Source organism: Grampus griseus (genome assembly GCF_964374135.1).
Source record: "Grampus griseus genome assembly, chromosome: 14".
NCBI classification, from domain to species: domain Eukaryota; kingdom Metazoa; phylum Chordata; class Mammalia; order Artiodactyla; family Delphinidae; genus Grampus; species Grampus griseus.
The window spans coordinates 67,257,292-67,274,970 of NC_139008.1; the positions used below are offsets into that span (position 1 = coordinate 67,257,292).

A 17,679-nucleotide genomic window follows, 5' to 3' on the forward strand; every position below is an offset into this window, starting at 1 on the left:
CTGCTGTATGGAGGCAAGTGCTTAGTACAAGCCTTTTTTTTTTTTTCTGTTAAACTCAGTAGTTGGGTTGAATGTCATTTGTGAGTATCTTGGATTGTTTTGATTGATTTGTTTATTCCCCATAGCAAGGGGAATAAAGGTAGGAATATTCACAATACATCCTTGATCTTTTGAGGTTGGCACCAAGTAGGATGGCCAACTATCTCAGTTTGCCCAGGACTGAGGATGTTGTACTTTCTTTTCAGTGCTAACAATGGAACAGTCTCAGGTATACCAGCATGGTCTAGCACCAAAGGGCACTGTCAGCAAGCTTTTTATCTACTCTCCTTTCCTCCGCTCACTGGGACCCAATCCTGGCTGGCTATTCTGACCCGGGATAGCATGCTTTGTCATCATTAACACTTTAATAGTGCATACAAAAATTAAAATAAATTAAAGATCCAAATGTAAGAACTAAAACTAGTAAACTCTTAGAAGAAAACATAGGTGTAAATCGTCACGACACTGGGTTTGGCAGTGGTTTCCTTTTTTCTGACTGCACAACATGGCTTCCAGGATCTTAGTTCCCCGACCAGGGATTGAACCCAGGCCACTGCAGTGAAAGCACCAAGTCCTAACCACTGGACCACCAGGGAATTGCCTGGCAATGGTTTCTTAGCTATGACACCAAAAGCACAAACAGCAGAAGAAAAAAATAAGTTTTGTGCCTCAAAGGGCACTGTCAAGAAAGTGAAAAGATATCGCCTAGAATGGAAGAAAGTATTTACAAATCATTTACCTGTTAAGGGACTTGTATCCAGAATAAAGAACTCATACAACTCAATAATAAAGATAGTTAAGCTAATTTAAAAATGGGCAAAGTATCTGAATAGACATTTTTTCAAAGAGGATATACGAGTGGCCAATAAGTACATGAAAAGGTGCTTGACATCATTAGTTATCAGGGAAATGCAAATTAAAACCAGAGTGAGATACCATTTCACACCCACTAGGGTGGCTAGAACCAAAAAGTCAGATGATAAGTGTTGATAAAGATGTGGAGAAATCAGAACACTTATATGCTGCCAATGGGAATTTTAAATGATGTAGCCCCACTTTGGAAAAGTCTGATGGTTCCTCAACAGGTTTAAACATAGCGTACCATATTCCCTAGCAGTTTCACTCCTAGGTATACATATACCGAAGAGAAATGAAAACATATATCCATACAAAAACACGTGCATGAATGTTGATAGCAGCATTATTCATAATAGCCAAAAGGTAAAAACACCCCAAATGTCCATGATGGATGAATGGATAGATAAATGGTGACATTTCCATACAGTGGACTATTATTCAAGCATAGAAAAGAATGAACTACTGATACATGCTACAACATAGATGAACCTTGAAAACATTATACTAGGTGAAAGAAGTCAGTCACAAAAGACTAAGTATTGGGCTTCCCTGGTGGCGTAGTGGTTGAGAGTCCGCCTGCCGATGCAGAGAACACGGGTTCGCGCCCCGGTCTGGGAAGATCCCACATGCCGCAGAGCGGCTGGGCCCGTGAGCCATGGCCGCTGAGCCTGCGCATCCGGAGCCTGTGCTTCGCGACGGGAGAGGCCACAACAGTGAGAGGCCCGCGTACCGCAAAAAAAAATAAAAATAAAAAAAATAAAAAAATAAAAAAAAAAAAAGACTAAGTATTGTATGATACCATTTAAATTGAAAAGTTCAGAGTAGGCAAATCCATAGAGACAGAAAGTAGATCAGTGATTGTTTAGGGCTAGGATGGAATGGGGAAGGTAGAGGGATGGTAGCTTAAGGGTAGAGGCTCTCTTGTCAGGGTGATGAAAATGTTCTATAGTTGACTATGGTGATGGTGGCACATATCTGTGAATATTCTAAAATTCATTGAATTGTACATTTTAAATGGGTGTGTTGTATGGTATGTGAATTATATCTTGATAAAGCTGTTAAAAAGAAAGAAAAAGGAAGAATAGGTGATCCATAATCCTACCACCTTGAACATGTTCGTATCTTGATCTATTTCTTTCCAGTCTCCTTTAATGCATATATTTTACATAATTGAGATAATGCTTCATACAGAATTTTGAATATTATCTTTTGTGCTTATCATTCTGACCGTAAGAACTTGTTCATTCTACCACATACTCTCCTAATTGTTAACAAAGTGTGTAATATTCCATGTAGATATACTATAATGTAATAATTTTTTTACTGGTGGACATTGTTTTGTTTTTATTTTTCTTCTTTCCGTTGTAATGAGTATTGCAGTAAATACACTTTTTTTTTTTTTTTTTTTTAAGACTAGAACACACTCATGAAAACCTCTTTTGTTCCCAGAGAAAAGAAGATCTCCCGGAGCAGTGCCCTGAAAGTGCTGGACCATGCCATGATTGGACCCGAGGGCACAGACAATTGCCATAAGTTTGTTGATATTCTTGGCTTACGAACCATCTTTCCCCTTTTTATGAAATCTCCCAGGAAGATCAAGAAAGTGGGAACCACTGAGAAGGAGCATGAAGGTAAGGTTCACTGGAGAAGTCAGCCCAATGAAGATACATTAGGAGAAATGGGGGGCAATGAGAGCTACTTTGAAAAACTCTGTCATGCAGCTGAGGAGTTGACTCTTAGGCGGAAGTGTGCTACCTTTTTCTTTTTTATTTGCTTATTTTCTATGCATGGAAAAGCAACCCAGAGACCCCTGATCACTGATGGCCTTTGTTGCACTGGTTCTCTGCTTGTTTGAATCCTAGTGGTTCCATTCCCTTCTGGCCTGTGAATAAGTCTGTGTGTGAAGGTTTTGTTTTCTTCACTATAATTTGTAGCGAGGAGTCTCTCTGATGGAAGACCCTTTTGAAAAAAGTAATGAGGTGGCAACACATGTCACTGCCAGAGTAGTGCTTTCATGTATTTCTGTATTAAAGTGTGATTCAGCCACCATTAGGAATTGCCGAAATAAACTATTTACAGCCCAGGTTCCCCTTTTTATGTTTCTCCTCCCTGATGGTGCATACTCCCAGCAAAATGCCATGAATTGCGGTGCTGTAAGCAGAGTAGTTACTGCTAGGCCATTCTCTTCCTGCTGTTGTCTAGTGGCCTGCTGCATCTCTCTCCCCAGTAAATAGCCGCAGTGCAATCTGGAAGGCCCTGGATTTATGAGAACTGACAGTTCTGTTGGAGGTTAACAGATACTTGCACCAGGGAATTTACATGGTTGGGTGGTTATTTTAAAGTATGGGGAGGGTGCTAAGAGGGGGACGAGGAGGTGGTGTGTGTGAAGGATGAGGACCTGGGCTGATTGGCTGGCTAATTTGGTTGTCTTGTGAGAAGTTAACATCTGTCCCATGGTTTGATTTTTTTTCATCATGATTAGTAGAACGGCATAGGTATCTGCAGGATCTTTTTCATTCCTTACCCTCCTAGGTAAAAGTCTGGGAGTTCCTGTCTATCACTTCTCAAATTGACTTGACTTAGTCTGTACCAACTTGGAGTGGCTAAAGGTGAAGGTGATGCCTTCAGTGGTCACCTCCAGTGATATCTTCTCTGATGAAAGCAGCTCTCCAGAGACAGCAGGAAGTCTGGCAGGGGAAGAACTATGGACTAGAGATGTGAGAACACGTAGAGGGTTCAGTTCACCTCAAACCAGATACTGACCAAACACCAGCTCTGAACATGTTAAGCCTACTGCTGATCTTTTTTCTTTCCTCAATGGAAATTCAGCAAAATGAGGCCATGGGAGAGGGAATGGGTGGTATTGGAGATTGAGGAGATAAAATTTTGGAGACAGTCACTATTCATTGAAAACCTGCCACATTCCTAGTGCTGCTGCATTATATGCTATCTTAGTTGGGCCTTACCTATGAAGTAGATGGTGGTATCCTTGTTTTTTAAGATAAGGAAGTCAGCTAAGAAAGGAACCAAGCTGCAGTTCTACAGCTAAATAGCTGTGTGACTTTAGACCCTTTGCTTAACTTCTCTCAACTGCATTTTCCTTCCTGCTCTGTAAGATGCGGAAACTAGACTAGTGAATTAGAAGCTCTGATATCTGTACCTTAAGATCCTGAGTCACGGGCCCTAGTTGTCAAGGCTTTGTCCTATAATCCAGGAAACTCCTTGAGGACTGTGGGTGGCTGACCTGCTGGGTTGTATTGAGAGGCTTGATGGTACATTTTGAGCATGCTTGAAGAAAGTGAAGGGAAACAGCCCTTAGCAGGCTCTTGCTCTGTGTGCATGGCGCTGAGAAGAGAAATGACAGATTCAGTGAGTAGCTGTTTTCCTTCTGAAAAATGTGCCTGGTGGCATGCTGGTAGCAGTACATTTGCTTTAGAGTACCCACATTAGGAATTTGATAACATTATGTTAGTGAGGGCAGTGGACTGGGAAGACAGCTCCTGGAAGGCACGTTTGGACTGTAATGGCTGGTGAGGATGAGCTCTGCATCCTGAATACAGCGGCACCCAAAGAGTAACCCCCAAGAAGAAAACACAGCCCCGGCCCTTTTCCCACCCCAGCTCCTGCTCCTGGCCATGGTGGTGGGGTGAGGATGGAGGCAGGGCAAAGCAGGGGCACCTTGTGCAAGGTTTCTTTGTCCTGTCTTCTGGGTTGCTCTCCATGTGCTGACCTTTCTGAAGGAAGTAGACCAGGTTTGTGTGGTAAGCTAGAGCACGGTAGCTCAGACCATCAGAAGTATTTGCAAACATGCCCAGCCCCAGGTTTCTACCATGCTCTTGCCTCCATCTGTAACAATTTTCTCTGACCTGTCTGCTCGCCTGCCTTATAGTCATCCTTCAAGTCCTTAGTGTTTGTTTTTTTTTTGCAGTACGCAGGCCTCTCACTGTTGTGGCCTCTCCCGTTGCGGAGCACAGGCTCCGGACACACAGGCCCAGCGGCCATGGCTCACGGGCCCAGCCGCTCCGCGGCATGTGGGATCCTCCCGGACTGGGGCACGAACCCGTGTCCCCTGCATCGGTAGGCGGACTCTCAACCACTGCACCACCAGGGAAGCCCTAGTCCTTAGTTTTGATGTCACTTTCTCAGGGAAACATAACATGAGCTCCTAGGCTTGAATAGAACCTCCTATTAAGTGGACTCTTGGACCCAGGACTTTGACTTCATAGCCCTTAAGATTATAGAATCAATAGTCTTGTCACCTCTGCGTCCCAGGGCCTAGTCCCGTGCTTGGCATGTGGTGGATACACAGTGTATATTTACTGACTGCATGAATGGATAACTGCTTCCCTAAAAGACTGCTCATTAAAGACAGACATGGATTTGGGGCTCTCCCCAGAACCTTGCAAGGTTGAGTCAATACAGTTGACAGTTGTTGGTCGTACACCTGGGGTGACCAGCTTGTCTGGAAGCAAAACAAGTGGGTTCCTAGCCTTAAGTTTTTCCTTGTCTCATGGGCTTAGAAATTATGGCAGAACTCCTCCCCCCTCCTTTAGAGCTGTGCCTTTAAGAGACATGTTATGGATGGAACTTCCTTATAGGTGAGGCCACCCTATGACAAGCTTCTTTTGGTAATCCAGCAACTCCTAATAAAGGACTATGGGCTGGGAATCAGCTTGCCCATCCAGAACCTCTGGAGAGCTGCCCTGTAAGCTTCCCTTTCTTGTCAGATTCAGGGGCTTGTCACATATCAGGGTTAAGTTCATCCTGGTCCAGTCTCAGCCCCTGTCATCTCTTAGAATCTTCCCCAAACTCCGATGGTAGCAGTATAGCCTGGTGTGGTACAGAATGATCCACTGCTTGTCAACCACGTGATCTTGGGTTAATTCTTAAGCTCTCCAAGCCTTACTTGAGCCTTAGGTAAAATGCTAGATCTACCACATAGGGTGGTTGTGAGGGTCAGGTGAGGTGACAGATATTAACTTAGCACAGACTCTAGAATAGAGTAGGCACTTCAAGAAATGTAAGTTCTCTCCTCTACTAAATCTGTCTCCAGTTCTGCCCACCCTGACCTTAGTCACACATACCCGTTCTTCTAAGACGTCACTGGGAAGCCAGGCAAAGAGACTGCCTACACCTTGGCTATGGGAGGATTGGGAGAGTGTGGGTTTTATTGGCCTGCAGTCTAATCGCTGTATGATTGCTGCATGAGAATGGGCAAACTCATTCTTGACGGGAATGTCAGGAGTCATGATATGCTAAATAGTGGAGCGGCATAAAAACAACGTGTTCCTAAAGCCAAGAAAAGAGCTTTGAGAGAGGACAGTCTCTAGATTAAGCTGACTCTAGAGAGGAGGGAAGAAGCAGAAACCACCCTTATAACCTAGAATTGTGGGTAATGTAGTTCTTCTTTTGTGAGTTGGGGTGGAGAAGGAAAAGAATTAAAATTGAAATCCATTCAGTTTTGCATAATAAAACCTTCTGAAATAGATCAGGGGAGGCACTTAGCTTGGGGGATGGGTTAGAAGGAAAAAATTTGCCCTTGGGTGCAATAGCATGATTGGCTGCCTCCTTGGTTTTATAAAGAATAGCACAGTATATATTGTCTCCTTGGAATTAACTGCTTCAGAATATGAGGGAGGAAGAAAAGAGCTGGGATCCAGAAATGGCATTTGACCTTTACTTCTTGTCTCTTTTAAAAATTCTTATTAAAATAGGTCCAATTTTCCTTGTATTGCTTCATTAGGTAGGTGAGTTACTGAGTTTATAGCAGTTCTAGTTAATTGCACTGTTTCAGCATGGTTCCCCTAGAGGCTATTATGAGCTTTAAGGGGGTGAGCTAGCAAGCAGTGTGTAGGTGTGTGTGTGCATGCTAGGCATATGCACACATTTAACCTCATCAACAGTGACAGCAGTTGATAACAGGTCACTGCTTTAAAGAATACTTTTCTGTCATCTGCAGACAATTGTAGGTGATTCTCGTGGACTCCTCAAGTCAGGAGGTATACAGTTGCCTGGTGCTTCTTGGACTCCTAACTGAGGAATTGCAGACCAGAGCTCCCACCACCTACCAGGCTTAGGAGAGGGAAATAGCAAAACCTTTCCTGCAGTCAGAAAAGAAGGGAGTTTAGCCAACATAAGCAAAAAAGAAATATTTTTAATGTGTCCATGGTGGGCTGTGGTAATGACATGGCATCGTTTGGGGCCAACTTTTACTGGGGCTCCTACTATGTTCAAAATTTAACAGACCTAACACGTGACAGGAATAAAACTGAATGCCTGTCCTGGGGGGAGCTGCTCTTTCCCAGTGTTCCGAATCTCCAGATCCTTTGCCTCAGCCTGTCCCTCAAGCATTCATCTTTGTCTGTCTGGATTGGCGGTGTCTTCCCCCAGTTCTTTTTTTTACTCCCCATACTCTCCTTGATCTCATCTACTACCTGTAGCTTTAACCTCTATCTCTTTGCCACTGATTCCCAACTCTTCAGCCTTGTCTCTCGTACAAGCTCTAATCAGCACAACTAATTAACCAGAAGACAACTGCACCGGATACTCAAATTCAGCTCATTCAAAACTTTACTCATTCCTTCATCACCCAAGTCTCTTCTGCTTTTCCTGTCCTGGTAAATGGCACCCAAGGCAGAAATCAACACACCATGCTTAACTCTAATATTCCCCACATGCACAGGACAAGACTTGGGTTGGTGTCTTGGTTCTGCCATTTAGTAGCTCTATGACTTTGGAAAAGTAGCTTAACCTTCCTGAGCCTGTATTTCCTCAATTGTAAATTTGGGATAATATTGGAATCTATTTCATAAGGCTGCTATGCGAGGATTAAATGAAATAAAGCAGATCAAATGATTAGCATAGTGCCTGCTTCATTAATATTAGTGGCTGGGTTGAGGATAGATTTCCCTTTTGTGTTCCTCTTCCTTCTACTTTATTGGTAATTTTCGAAGTACCCACAGAAAAAAATCCTTTTTCTCCCTGGATCTGCCATTCATAGGGGTAGACCGTAAACATGCCAGTATTATGTGGAATGTAAGACAAAAACCTCTCCCATAGAGGATGTACTAGGGATCCCCAGGTCCCCACTTCTCTACATCATGTAAACAGAGAATTCAAAGATTTCGCTCCCTCCTTTTGTATTCCCCAATCTTAAAAATCCCAAAGAGTTGGCTGTAGTGCTCAGAATAATGAACAAGTGAAGAGTAAATGGTATTTAATTTTAAGAGTAGCATTAAGCCATCTGCTACCAGGGACTTTATGTTAAACAAGGATGGAAATGTCTGGCTGTTGTTTTTTGTCGCTATCTGAAAACCTTATAACTGAATAGTTCCTGGATCAATTTCTTTTTTCTCCCTCCAGCTGCTTGTCTCATTCCTGACCTCAGATGACAAAATATAAGGATGCTGAAATAAGCAATGTGTTTGGACTTAGGGTTCCTCTCATCAGGCTTGAGGGGATGATTTTGAGTGTTACACATCTGGTTTGCTAACTGGTTCCAGTCATATAAGGATTAACCCATGGGCCTTTCCCAAGTAGAGCACAGCATAGTTGTTTGCCACTGAGGAAGATGGTGAAACAAAGGATGTATTTACCATCCTGGAAAACTGCTCTTCTCTTTTGTGGGAGGAGGTTAGTGGCCAACTCACATTTTATTGAGCATCTACGAGTATACTGAGGGCTTTACAGGTGTATATACTTTATGAATTAGGCATTTCTATCATTTTTTTATAGATGAGTCTCAAAGAGTTTGTTAATTACCAAATACCTTCTAGCAAGTGAGTGACAAAAGCAGAATTTGAACCTAGGTTTGCTTCTAAAGCTTCTTCTAACACCAAGGTGGCTCCAGTGGTCTTCTGGTTGGTATCCAGAGGCAGCACAGTGTAGGGGGAGGAGGATTGTCTTTGTAGGAGACAAACCTGGCTTCAATCCCAGCTCTACCCCCAAAATAGCTGGTGGCCTTAGACAAGTTATTCTTTCTGGACTTTGAATTCCTCTTCAATCAACAAGGCAGGTAAAGCCTTTCTCAAATTGTTGTGTGAAGAATAATGATCATGAGCATCCTACATAGTCTCTAGCAAGTGGACATTTAATAAATGGTAAAATAGTTGCTGCATGTCAGCCTCCTTTCAAAAATAGTCATCCTTACCTCTCTCAGTTTTCATGTTTATGTGTAGGGAGCAAAACTCCTTGGCTTTCATGGGTGTGAAGCCCAGTTGTGCACCAGGACTGCATATGTGGAGAGGCTGGGTCATAACAGGAGCTACCAAGAGATGGGACAGCCAGTTTATCATGATGGCCTACTAATCTGGACCCTCAGTTATAATCCTGATTGTGCTGGTCCTGTCAAAATTCATCACCTTGAGTGAGGTCCTATACCCTTCTATTTCAGTTTGATGCTCTTGCAGAGGGTCTGTTCCTATGGATAAGAGCCCTAAAGGTAGGTCAGTGAGGCTTCATTCATTCTTTCATTAAACAGACCACTAGCCCCTTCTTTGTGCCAGGCTTGGTGTTGTAGATGGAAGGTGAACAAGCTCACAGTGCAGCTAGGGAGACATGGAAACCTGTATTTATATTACAAGGTAAAGTGGTAGAAGAGAGCACGGAGCAGGGGCTCCTAATCTAACCTAGGTGGTGAGAGAACAGGTGGAGGTTAGAAACAACTCCACCTTAGAAATGTGGCTCTTGAGCCACACCTTAAGTGTGAGTTAGCCACGTGAAGGAATATCAAGTGAAAAAAGCAGCGTGTATAAAATAAAAGGTGGGAGGCACAGACCACAGTGAGCCTCAGACTAGCTGCCCCTCAGAACCATCTGGAAATTCGTTTAAAATGTAGCCTTCTGGGACATGTTCTCAGAGTTTCTGGTTCCACCAGTCTGCATAATGCTGGTGGATATGTAGTTTTATTAAGCTTGCCGTGAGTACCCTCTGAGACCAGTCTGGCACCAGCCCTTGGTAAAAAGAGCATGGAGCCAGAAGATTAGATTAGTTAAGCAGGAGCCAGACCTTGAAGGACCCTGAGGAGCTGTTGTGAGGATTGACTGAGTTAATATATGTACAGTGCTTAGGGCAGTACCTGGCACATGGTAAGCATTCATTAATGTTAATAGTTATTGCTGTTCTTACAGTTATTTTATTGTGTTATAGTAAAAAAAGGACTCCCCAAAATTTTTATAGATCATAGGTAGAGTAATAATTTTAATTATTTTGACTATTTCAGCTAATTTAGCACAAACTCAATTTTGATATTGAAGGCCTGGGTGGAAAGGATGAAGGAGAAACATCTATCACGGTTTTTCTTTTGCGTTTTTCATTTTTCCAGGTAGAAACTTAGTTCTTTAGTGGTAGCATTAGCTGAATTCTTGTTTTGGATATAGAGTTTTCCACTGTTACATTTATTATTTTGTCAATATAACTCTGTTAGTTTTCATTTATAATCTTGATTAAGTTTTATAGAAATAGTTTAGTGTGCAGTGTATCTCCTTTACAGAAGTAAAACAAATACCAGGAATGTTGAAGCAGCAGTTGAGAAATAGCCAAACCTTTTTAGGTTATTTCTGTAGCATTAGGTGGTGCCAAAATGGGGAAGTAACTTAGGGGCTAGGCAGTAATTAACTGGTTTATTAAACCTGGTTTATAATAACCTGGTTTATTAAAATTCAACACGTAATCTTTACTATGATATGCTTCCTAATGTTACCACTGGGGGCCTTTTTGTTGAGTACTCTGATAAGCAAAAACCTATCAGGTGAAAGCATTCACTATATCATTTCACCTAATCCTCACAAGAACCCTGTGAGCCATGGATTATTACCTACATTTTACAGGTGAGAACACTGAGGTATAAAGAAGTTGTCATTTTCTGAAGACACAGCTAGTGCATGGCCTTACTAGGATTTTAAGCTAAGATTTTTCCAAGGTTTCTGAAAATTAAATCATATGCAGCACTCTTCTAATTCTTCTTTTAATCATAAATCAGTGTTGCTTAGTAGTAGTGGGCCTAATTTAAACTGCTTGGTGTCTTTTCGTATTTGATTTCTTTTAAGTCATCAGTAGTCCTGCACCCAGTACTGCATAAACTCTCTCAATTCCAAACATTTTGCCCTGCCACACTTTGTTCACCTCTTCTTGGCTTCCGACTTTAGGGTGTATCTGTCCACTGATAGTCTACTCTCTTCTCAGTGGCCTCTCAGGCCTGAAGCTCAGCACTGCTTCAGGCTTCAATTTCTGTTCCTAAACATTCCCATCTGCTTACTTTGCAGTTGCCTGCCTTTAAACACTTTACTCAGCACTCTGGCCTATTTTCTCCCTCTGTTGGCCCCCTTGAGAATGAGACATGAATCCATAGTTTTCAACCCTCACTGATGATTATCAGTTGAAGAGCTTTGACAGAATACCCATGCCTGGGCCCCACCTCCAGGAATTCTGAGCATCGGAACGCCAAACATCTGTATTTTTTAAAAGCTCCAGAGCCTGTTGCTCAGCTAGTGCTGAGACCCACTAGCCAGAATGCTCAGAGCATAAGCCTTGGCAAGCATACTTTTTACTTTCTCTCTGGGCCAAGAGAAGATTGTTGACATGGCGGGTCTTAGGGGAAGCCTTGTTAAAAATATCTTTATTGCTTTTTCTGAGTGTGAATAATTAACCTAATGTAGAAAAGTCAAGCATTGTGGAAAAGAAGGGTGGGAAGGTTAAAATCACCCCCAATCTCACCACCCAGAGTTAATGGCTAGAAACATCGTGGACACTACCCATTCAAACATCTGTGTTATGGGTGGGGGTTGGATATATGTGCATATAATTTTGTATAAGTGGATCCATGGTGTATATGCTGTTTTGTAACCTGCTGTTTTTACTCAGTGTATCTTGGGCATATTTGACAGGGATGAGTCTTTCAATACAATTAGGAAACTGGACTGTATATTTTTAGAAGGCAGGATAGATTTCAGGTTAAATGATTAGGTTGTAGAGGTGACAGCAGTTTGGAAAGGTAAGCTGCACTTGGATGGTGATGTTGCCTCTTCCAAGTATTGTTAATGTGCTGGGACTTCAGGATGGTAAGGAAAGGAGGTGTGGACTGAAGGCTAATATGTCTGAGTTCACTTGGTTATAGTATAAGGGAAGTGAAGATGCCTTTCAAATTTTTTTTTTAATGTGTGAATATTTTAATGTGTTAGACATGTTGGCATCTAACAGTAGATATAAGGTAGAAGGAGATAAACTGAAAATAAACCTGTATACATTTCACTGCTCATAAAGAATACAGTTACATGTGTGAGATATTTGTTAGTGTCCACCTTCCTGGACTTTTGTGATATTGGATGTGATTTTTATACACAGCAGCTTGCAGGTTGCTGGGGAAGTGCTCTGTGTATTTAATCATGTTGCAATCTTACTTGTTTGTTTCTCTTATGGTAAGAAAATGTCTTTGGCTTGCTTTTATAGTCAGATTGATTTTGCTTATGGGTGTCCAGATGCTGATGAAATATAATTAGCATAAGAAGGAGGTTGAAAAGATGTTGACTACTCTTTTCTGGTAGCCAAACAAAGGATCCCCAAACAAATTATTCTCAGGTATCAGGTTAAAGTGAAGCATCTCTTTTCTCTTTAAGATTCAGGTTTATTAAAGGATCTATGTGTTGAGCTGGGGAGGTCACCCTGGGGATGCAGTTGGAGAACCTTGCTGTAACCATCATGGGGTGATTTTCTGCAGCTGAGCACCTCTGTTTGCCAGTAGTAGCTTTAAATCCCTTAAGTAGCCTATTAGAAAGGAGCCCTGGGCTGGGTTCAGAAGGTTTGGATTTGTGTTTCTACCATAGGCTCTGTGACTTCGGTAAGTCATTTACTCTCCGAACCTCAGTTTCCCCACCCTTAAAGAGGGAGATAATAATATTTCACAGTGTGTGAGAATTGGATAAGATGGTGTATGGGGAAGTGTTTTTATATACTATAAGATTATGCACACGTACAATATGGTTGTGGTATGTATTACATTTAGTGTTTTTCCCTTGTCTCTTCTACATTCCTTACAATTGTTTCCTTGTAACACTTTTCTTCCTTGTCTCTGGCTCCAACGTAGAAAGCAAATGATGGTTAATTTGTTCCATATTTGCTGCAGGGTTACCATAAAATAAATTAAGCGTATCATTTTGATGATCACTAAAAACATGCCTACAACTTTCTTAAAAGTATCGATTACTAATAAGTCATGTCTCTGTTAAGTATGCCTGCTGGCTGGCAAACTCGTGGGATAACAGTGTTTGCTTTTCTCGTTAGCAGGCTGATTTTCCTGATGATGTGCCAGCCAGTCTGAGGTTACTGTTGACAATGATGGCTGTGGTGGTGTCTCACATTTATTGAGTATTTGCTGGGTTCCAATATATCCATGATGTCATTATCCCTAACATCAGCCCTTTGTGGAGTATCATTAGCCTGGTTTATTACTGAGGAAACAGCCCCCAAGAAGTTAAGCACTTTCTCAAATCGTGCACAGATTAAATTAATGTCTGCTAGAACCTAAAGCCTATGTTCTTGATCCTATGCTTTAGTCTCTTAAAGAGACAACTGAAAACCAGAGTTAAATGACTTTTAATCATCACCAAAGCAACCTTTAGTTATTTCTAGAAATAAAACAGGAAATTTTATAATACTGGCAAGGCAGGGCAGAAAAGCTCTATTACCAAGTTTTTTTGTATTATGTAAGATGTGAATTTGGCGGGGGGGGCATATTTGTAATGTGGGATGTGAACATTTTTTATAACATCAACCTAAATTTTTGAAATAATGAATCTTGTTATAAAGTTTTTTCTATATGTTTTATACTAAGATGTGTTTTTCTAAGCTGTAAGCTTTGCATAGTTCTTAATAGTGTAGGGGGAAAATCGTATAGAACATACAGACTGGAGTTCAAATCCCAGCTTATACCAGTTGTGTAACTAAATTAGGTGTTCTGAGACTCAGTTTCCAACGTGAAGGTGAGGGTGGTTTCTGCATACCAACAAATAGTTCTCGAACATCAGCAGGCTGTCTTAGAATTCAGTACAATTCTGACATTATAGACCTGGAGAAAGGAGCATTTTCCACAGGTTGAGGGCTCAGTCCTACAACTGCCCCACTCCCACTCCTTTTGGACACCATTCGAAAGCCCAGGTTGTTATCAGTACTTCTGATCAATTAATTAATTGGTTATAAACCATAAGTTTCCAAGACCTGCTCCTTGGGTTCCGTGCAGCTCACAGAACTCAGAGAAACACTTTACTTACCGGTATATTATAAAAAGATATAACTCAGGGACAGCCAAATGTAAGATATGAATAGGGCAAGGCATGGGGATAGGGTGCAGAACCTCCATGCCCCCCCTGTAGGCACGCCGCTCTCCCAGCACCTCGATAGCTCTCCACACCCCATCCTTTTGGGGTTTTTATGGAGCCTTCATTACATAGGCGTGATTGATTAAATCATTGGCCATTAGTGATTGATTCGATCTATTAGCCCCTCTCCCCTCCCAGATCTGGGGTTGGGACTGAAAGTTGCAATCCTCCAATCTAATCTCTTGGTTGGTTCTCCTAGCAACATAACATTAACATAACAAGAGACACCGTTGTAGCTTTCATCACTTAGAAAATTCCAAGGGTTTTAGGAGCTCTTTGCCAGAAATGGAGACAAGGACCAAATATAATAGTTCTCATTATAAATCACAATATCACATTAGGCACATTAATTAACTTCATTGATCTCAGATATACTGCATCTTCAACAGTGCTTCTCAGTGTTTATATTGCCAACAGATTACCTGGGGATCTTTTAAAAACACAGTCTGCTCCAGTAGGTCTAGGGTGAGGCCTGAAGTTGTGTGTTGATAACCAGCCCCAGGTGGTGCTGCTGCTGCTGGTCCTCTGACCACACTGAGTAGCAGGGATCTATAAAACTGACAGGGACAGGGTGAAGGGAGAAAGGAGGTGATTAAATAGTTAATCCCACTAGGGGACTGTAAGTAGAGAAAAAGTATAGGCGACCCCTTGATCACTCAAGAAAGCAGGTTTGCTTAGCAACAAAACTGTGCAACAGAAGCATGAGACGTACCCTGAAGCAATAAAACAGTGGTAGAAGGAGACCCACATCCTGCCCAGTGAGCTCAGTAAGTTATCTCTCAGATTCATTGTGGCATATAGTAGGTGCTTAACAAATGTTAGCCCTCTTCCCTTCTCCTTCCAACATGGCCTTTATTTAAGAAGTAATTCTGGAAATGTGTATTCCCAGCATGTCTTATCTCTGTCAAAGTTCCAGGCTACAGAAGACATTTTGCAAGTAGTAAATTCAGGATTACGCTTCAAAATGAGAGGTGCCCACATCTGAGCATAGCTTGATGACTTAGTAGGTCATCTTGAGGTGTTTGCCCAGAGCTAGGAGTCATTTAGGAAGTCTGTGAAAACCTTTGTAAGGTGGCCTTTCAAAGAAATCCTCGACTGACGTCTTCCATGAGTTCATTCACTCTAAAGTTTTCTTCAGCCATTATTTGTTGAATACCTAATGGTGCCAGAAAGGAAGAGTGCCTTTCTGATTATTACTGTACTTATTCATGTCATGCTGGAGAATAAAATCTCAGTTTTCCAATCCCTGTGCCAACATGTGTGCTACTATCTTACACACAGTTTCCAGGAGCTACCAGGGTGAGGTCAGAGGCTTTCCAGGAGCAGGAAGACTTCCTGTAGTCCTCGTGGGGGTGTCTCACTGAGCAAGGGAAAGCAAGAAGCCAGGCTGAGGGGAGTTCTGGGATACCACTGCCAGCAGGGACAGTGATGATGAAGCAGGCTGGGGAATTCTTTCTTTGGGAATGCATCTTGGATTCCACAGTGGTAAACAAGTAGGATTTGTTTCAGAGAAATTACTTCGAAGTCAGTTTTTTCCAGAAACCATCTGCTTTGTATAAAGCAAGCGACATTGACATTCAATTTATAGCTATGTTCAAAATGGGCTCCCTGCTTATTTTTTACAGCTCAGTTTTCTAAGAAGTACCCCAGAAATTTGGGTGCTAGTAAATTTAGTTTACCACTAAAAAGGCAGATTTGGGGCAGTGGAGAGAAAACTGGTCAGATCAGCCTCTGGCTCTTACTTGCTCTGAGAACTTGGATAAAACATATAACCTCTCTGGGCCTTACTTTTTCTCATCTGTAAAATGGGGAGAATAATTCACTCCAAGTGTGGTCATGAACATAGAATGAGAAAGAGTATGTGAAGCACCTAGCACAGTAACCTGGCATGTAACACTAATAAATGGTTTTTTTCCTCTTAAGAAAGACCCATTGGGGAGTTCCCTTGTGGCCTAGTGGTTAGGACTTCGGGTTTCACTGCCGTGGCCCGGGTTCAGTCCCTGGTTCGGGAACTGAGATCCCACAAGCTGAGCAGGCAAAAAAGAAGAGAGAGAGAGAGAGAAAGGAAGGAAGAAAGGAAGGAAGGGAGGGAGGGAAGGAAGGAAGAAAGGAAGGGAGGGAGGGAAGAAGGGAGGAAGACCCGTCGGGAAAGGCACGTAAATCTCTCAGACCCTTAGTTCTTTATTTGTACAACTGTAAAATGGTTGCACTGAGTATATGGAAAAATTAGCTTGTGAGAAAATGATGATGGCAAAGTACTCCGTATATCTGCTAATTGTTGATTATATCTTGTTCGTAAAACACAATATGGACTCTGTCTTCCCAGATGCCGTGTGTTTTTTAGGATTAGCCAGGTTCCTTTATCTCCTCCCTATTATGAGTCTAATATGTGTTAGAATATGATCCTGAAGCAACTTCGCAGAGATGACTGCGTGTTTTCCTGGTAGTTTTTGTGTGTGCAAGATTATAGAATGGTTTAGTTCGTTAGTCTCACAATGGAAATGAAAGAACTGCGTTAGTGCAGCACTGAAATTCCTTCTGTACTTTCACTGCTGTATTGCTGGCTGATGGAAAAAGGGTTAAGAAGTCAGACTTCAAGAAAATGAACATAAGGCCACCTTGGGTCTGCGAGCAGGTTTTTCTGGTTTCTGTGGAAATCAGCGAAGCCCTGGAGTCTGAAGGAAGAGTGTGTGGAGCCCAACAGTTGGTGAGGCTGCAGCAGCTTAAAAGAGGACTTTACTGCTAAATGTGGGAAGAATAGGAGTTGGAGCGGTGGCTGTTTGAAGAGTGCAAAGGCAGGACTGGTGAATAAGATGAAAGTCGTGCAGAGGTAGGTTTAGATCATTCCCTGAAGGCCCTGGAAACAGGTTTTTCTTTCTTTCTTTTTTGTTCCCCCTAAACTGAATTTCTGATCTGAAGCAGGCATCCAGGGATGGCTTTCAGAGGAGTGTGAAAATACCTCCCTTGCTTTGGGGCTGTGATGATCAGCTCTCCTGAGCCAAGGCAGGTTGATACTTGGAAAGTGGGAAATTGGAATAGCGAAGAAATCACTGAGGAAGGGGAGAATGTGGGAGAATTCTGGCACTTAGGTTTAACCTCAAGTATATCCAAATCCATGTTATGACAGGGTTCTGCTGTGCTTTCCTAACCTTTTAGGCTTATTTGAGAATACAGTAAGCTAACCATTGAAAAGGACTCTTTAAAAAAATAAAAGCCACATTACAAATACTCATAGTGATTGTCTCATTTTAGGATCTAAAGATTTTTTAATGTTTTTTGTAGGGCGTGGGTGGGGAGAGGAGTGGTAACTGTATAATTTACCTTTTTAAACCTGAAAGAGCTTTAGGCCACAGAGTCAGTTTAATTTAGATGAAATACTCCTAAGTGATGTGCTAAAGGAAAGTAAACTCTA

General features: G+C 42.0%; 1 protein-coding gene across 1 annotated transcript in view; it reads left to right on the plus strand.

The window, feature by feature from the left end:
- CTNNBL1 (catenin beta like 1) overlaps positions 1 to 17,679 on the plus strand; it is a 169,496-nt gene that overhangs the window by 104,789 nt on the left and 47,028 nt on the right. Inside the window, exon 11 of the mRNA XM_082669611.1 lies at positions 2,347 to 2,528. Coding sequence (XP_082525737.1) covers positions 2,347 to 2,528 — 182 coding nt within the window. The remainder of the gene's footprint in view (positions 1 to 2,346; positions 2,529 to 17,679) is intronic.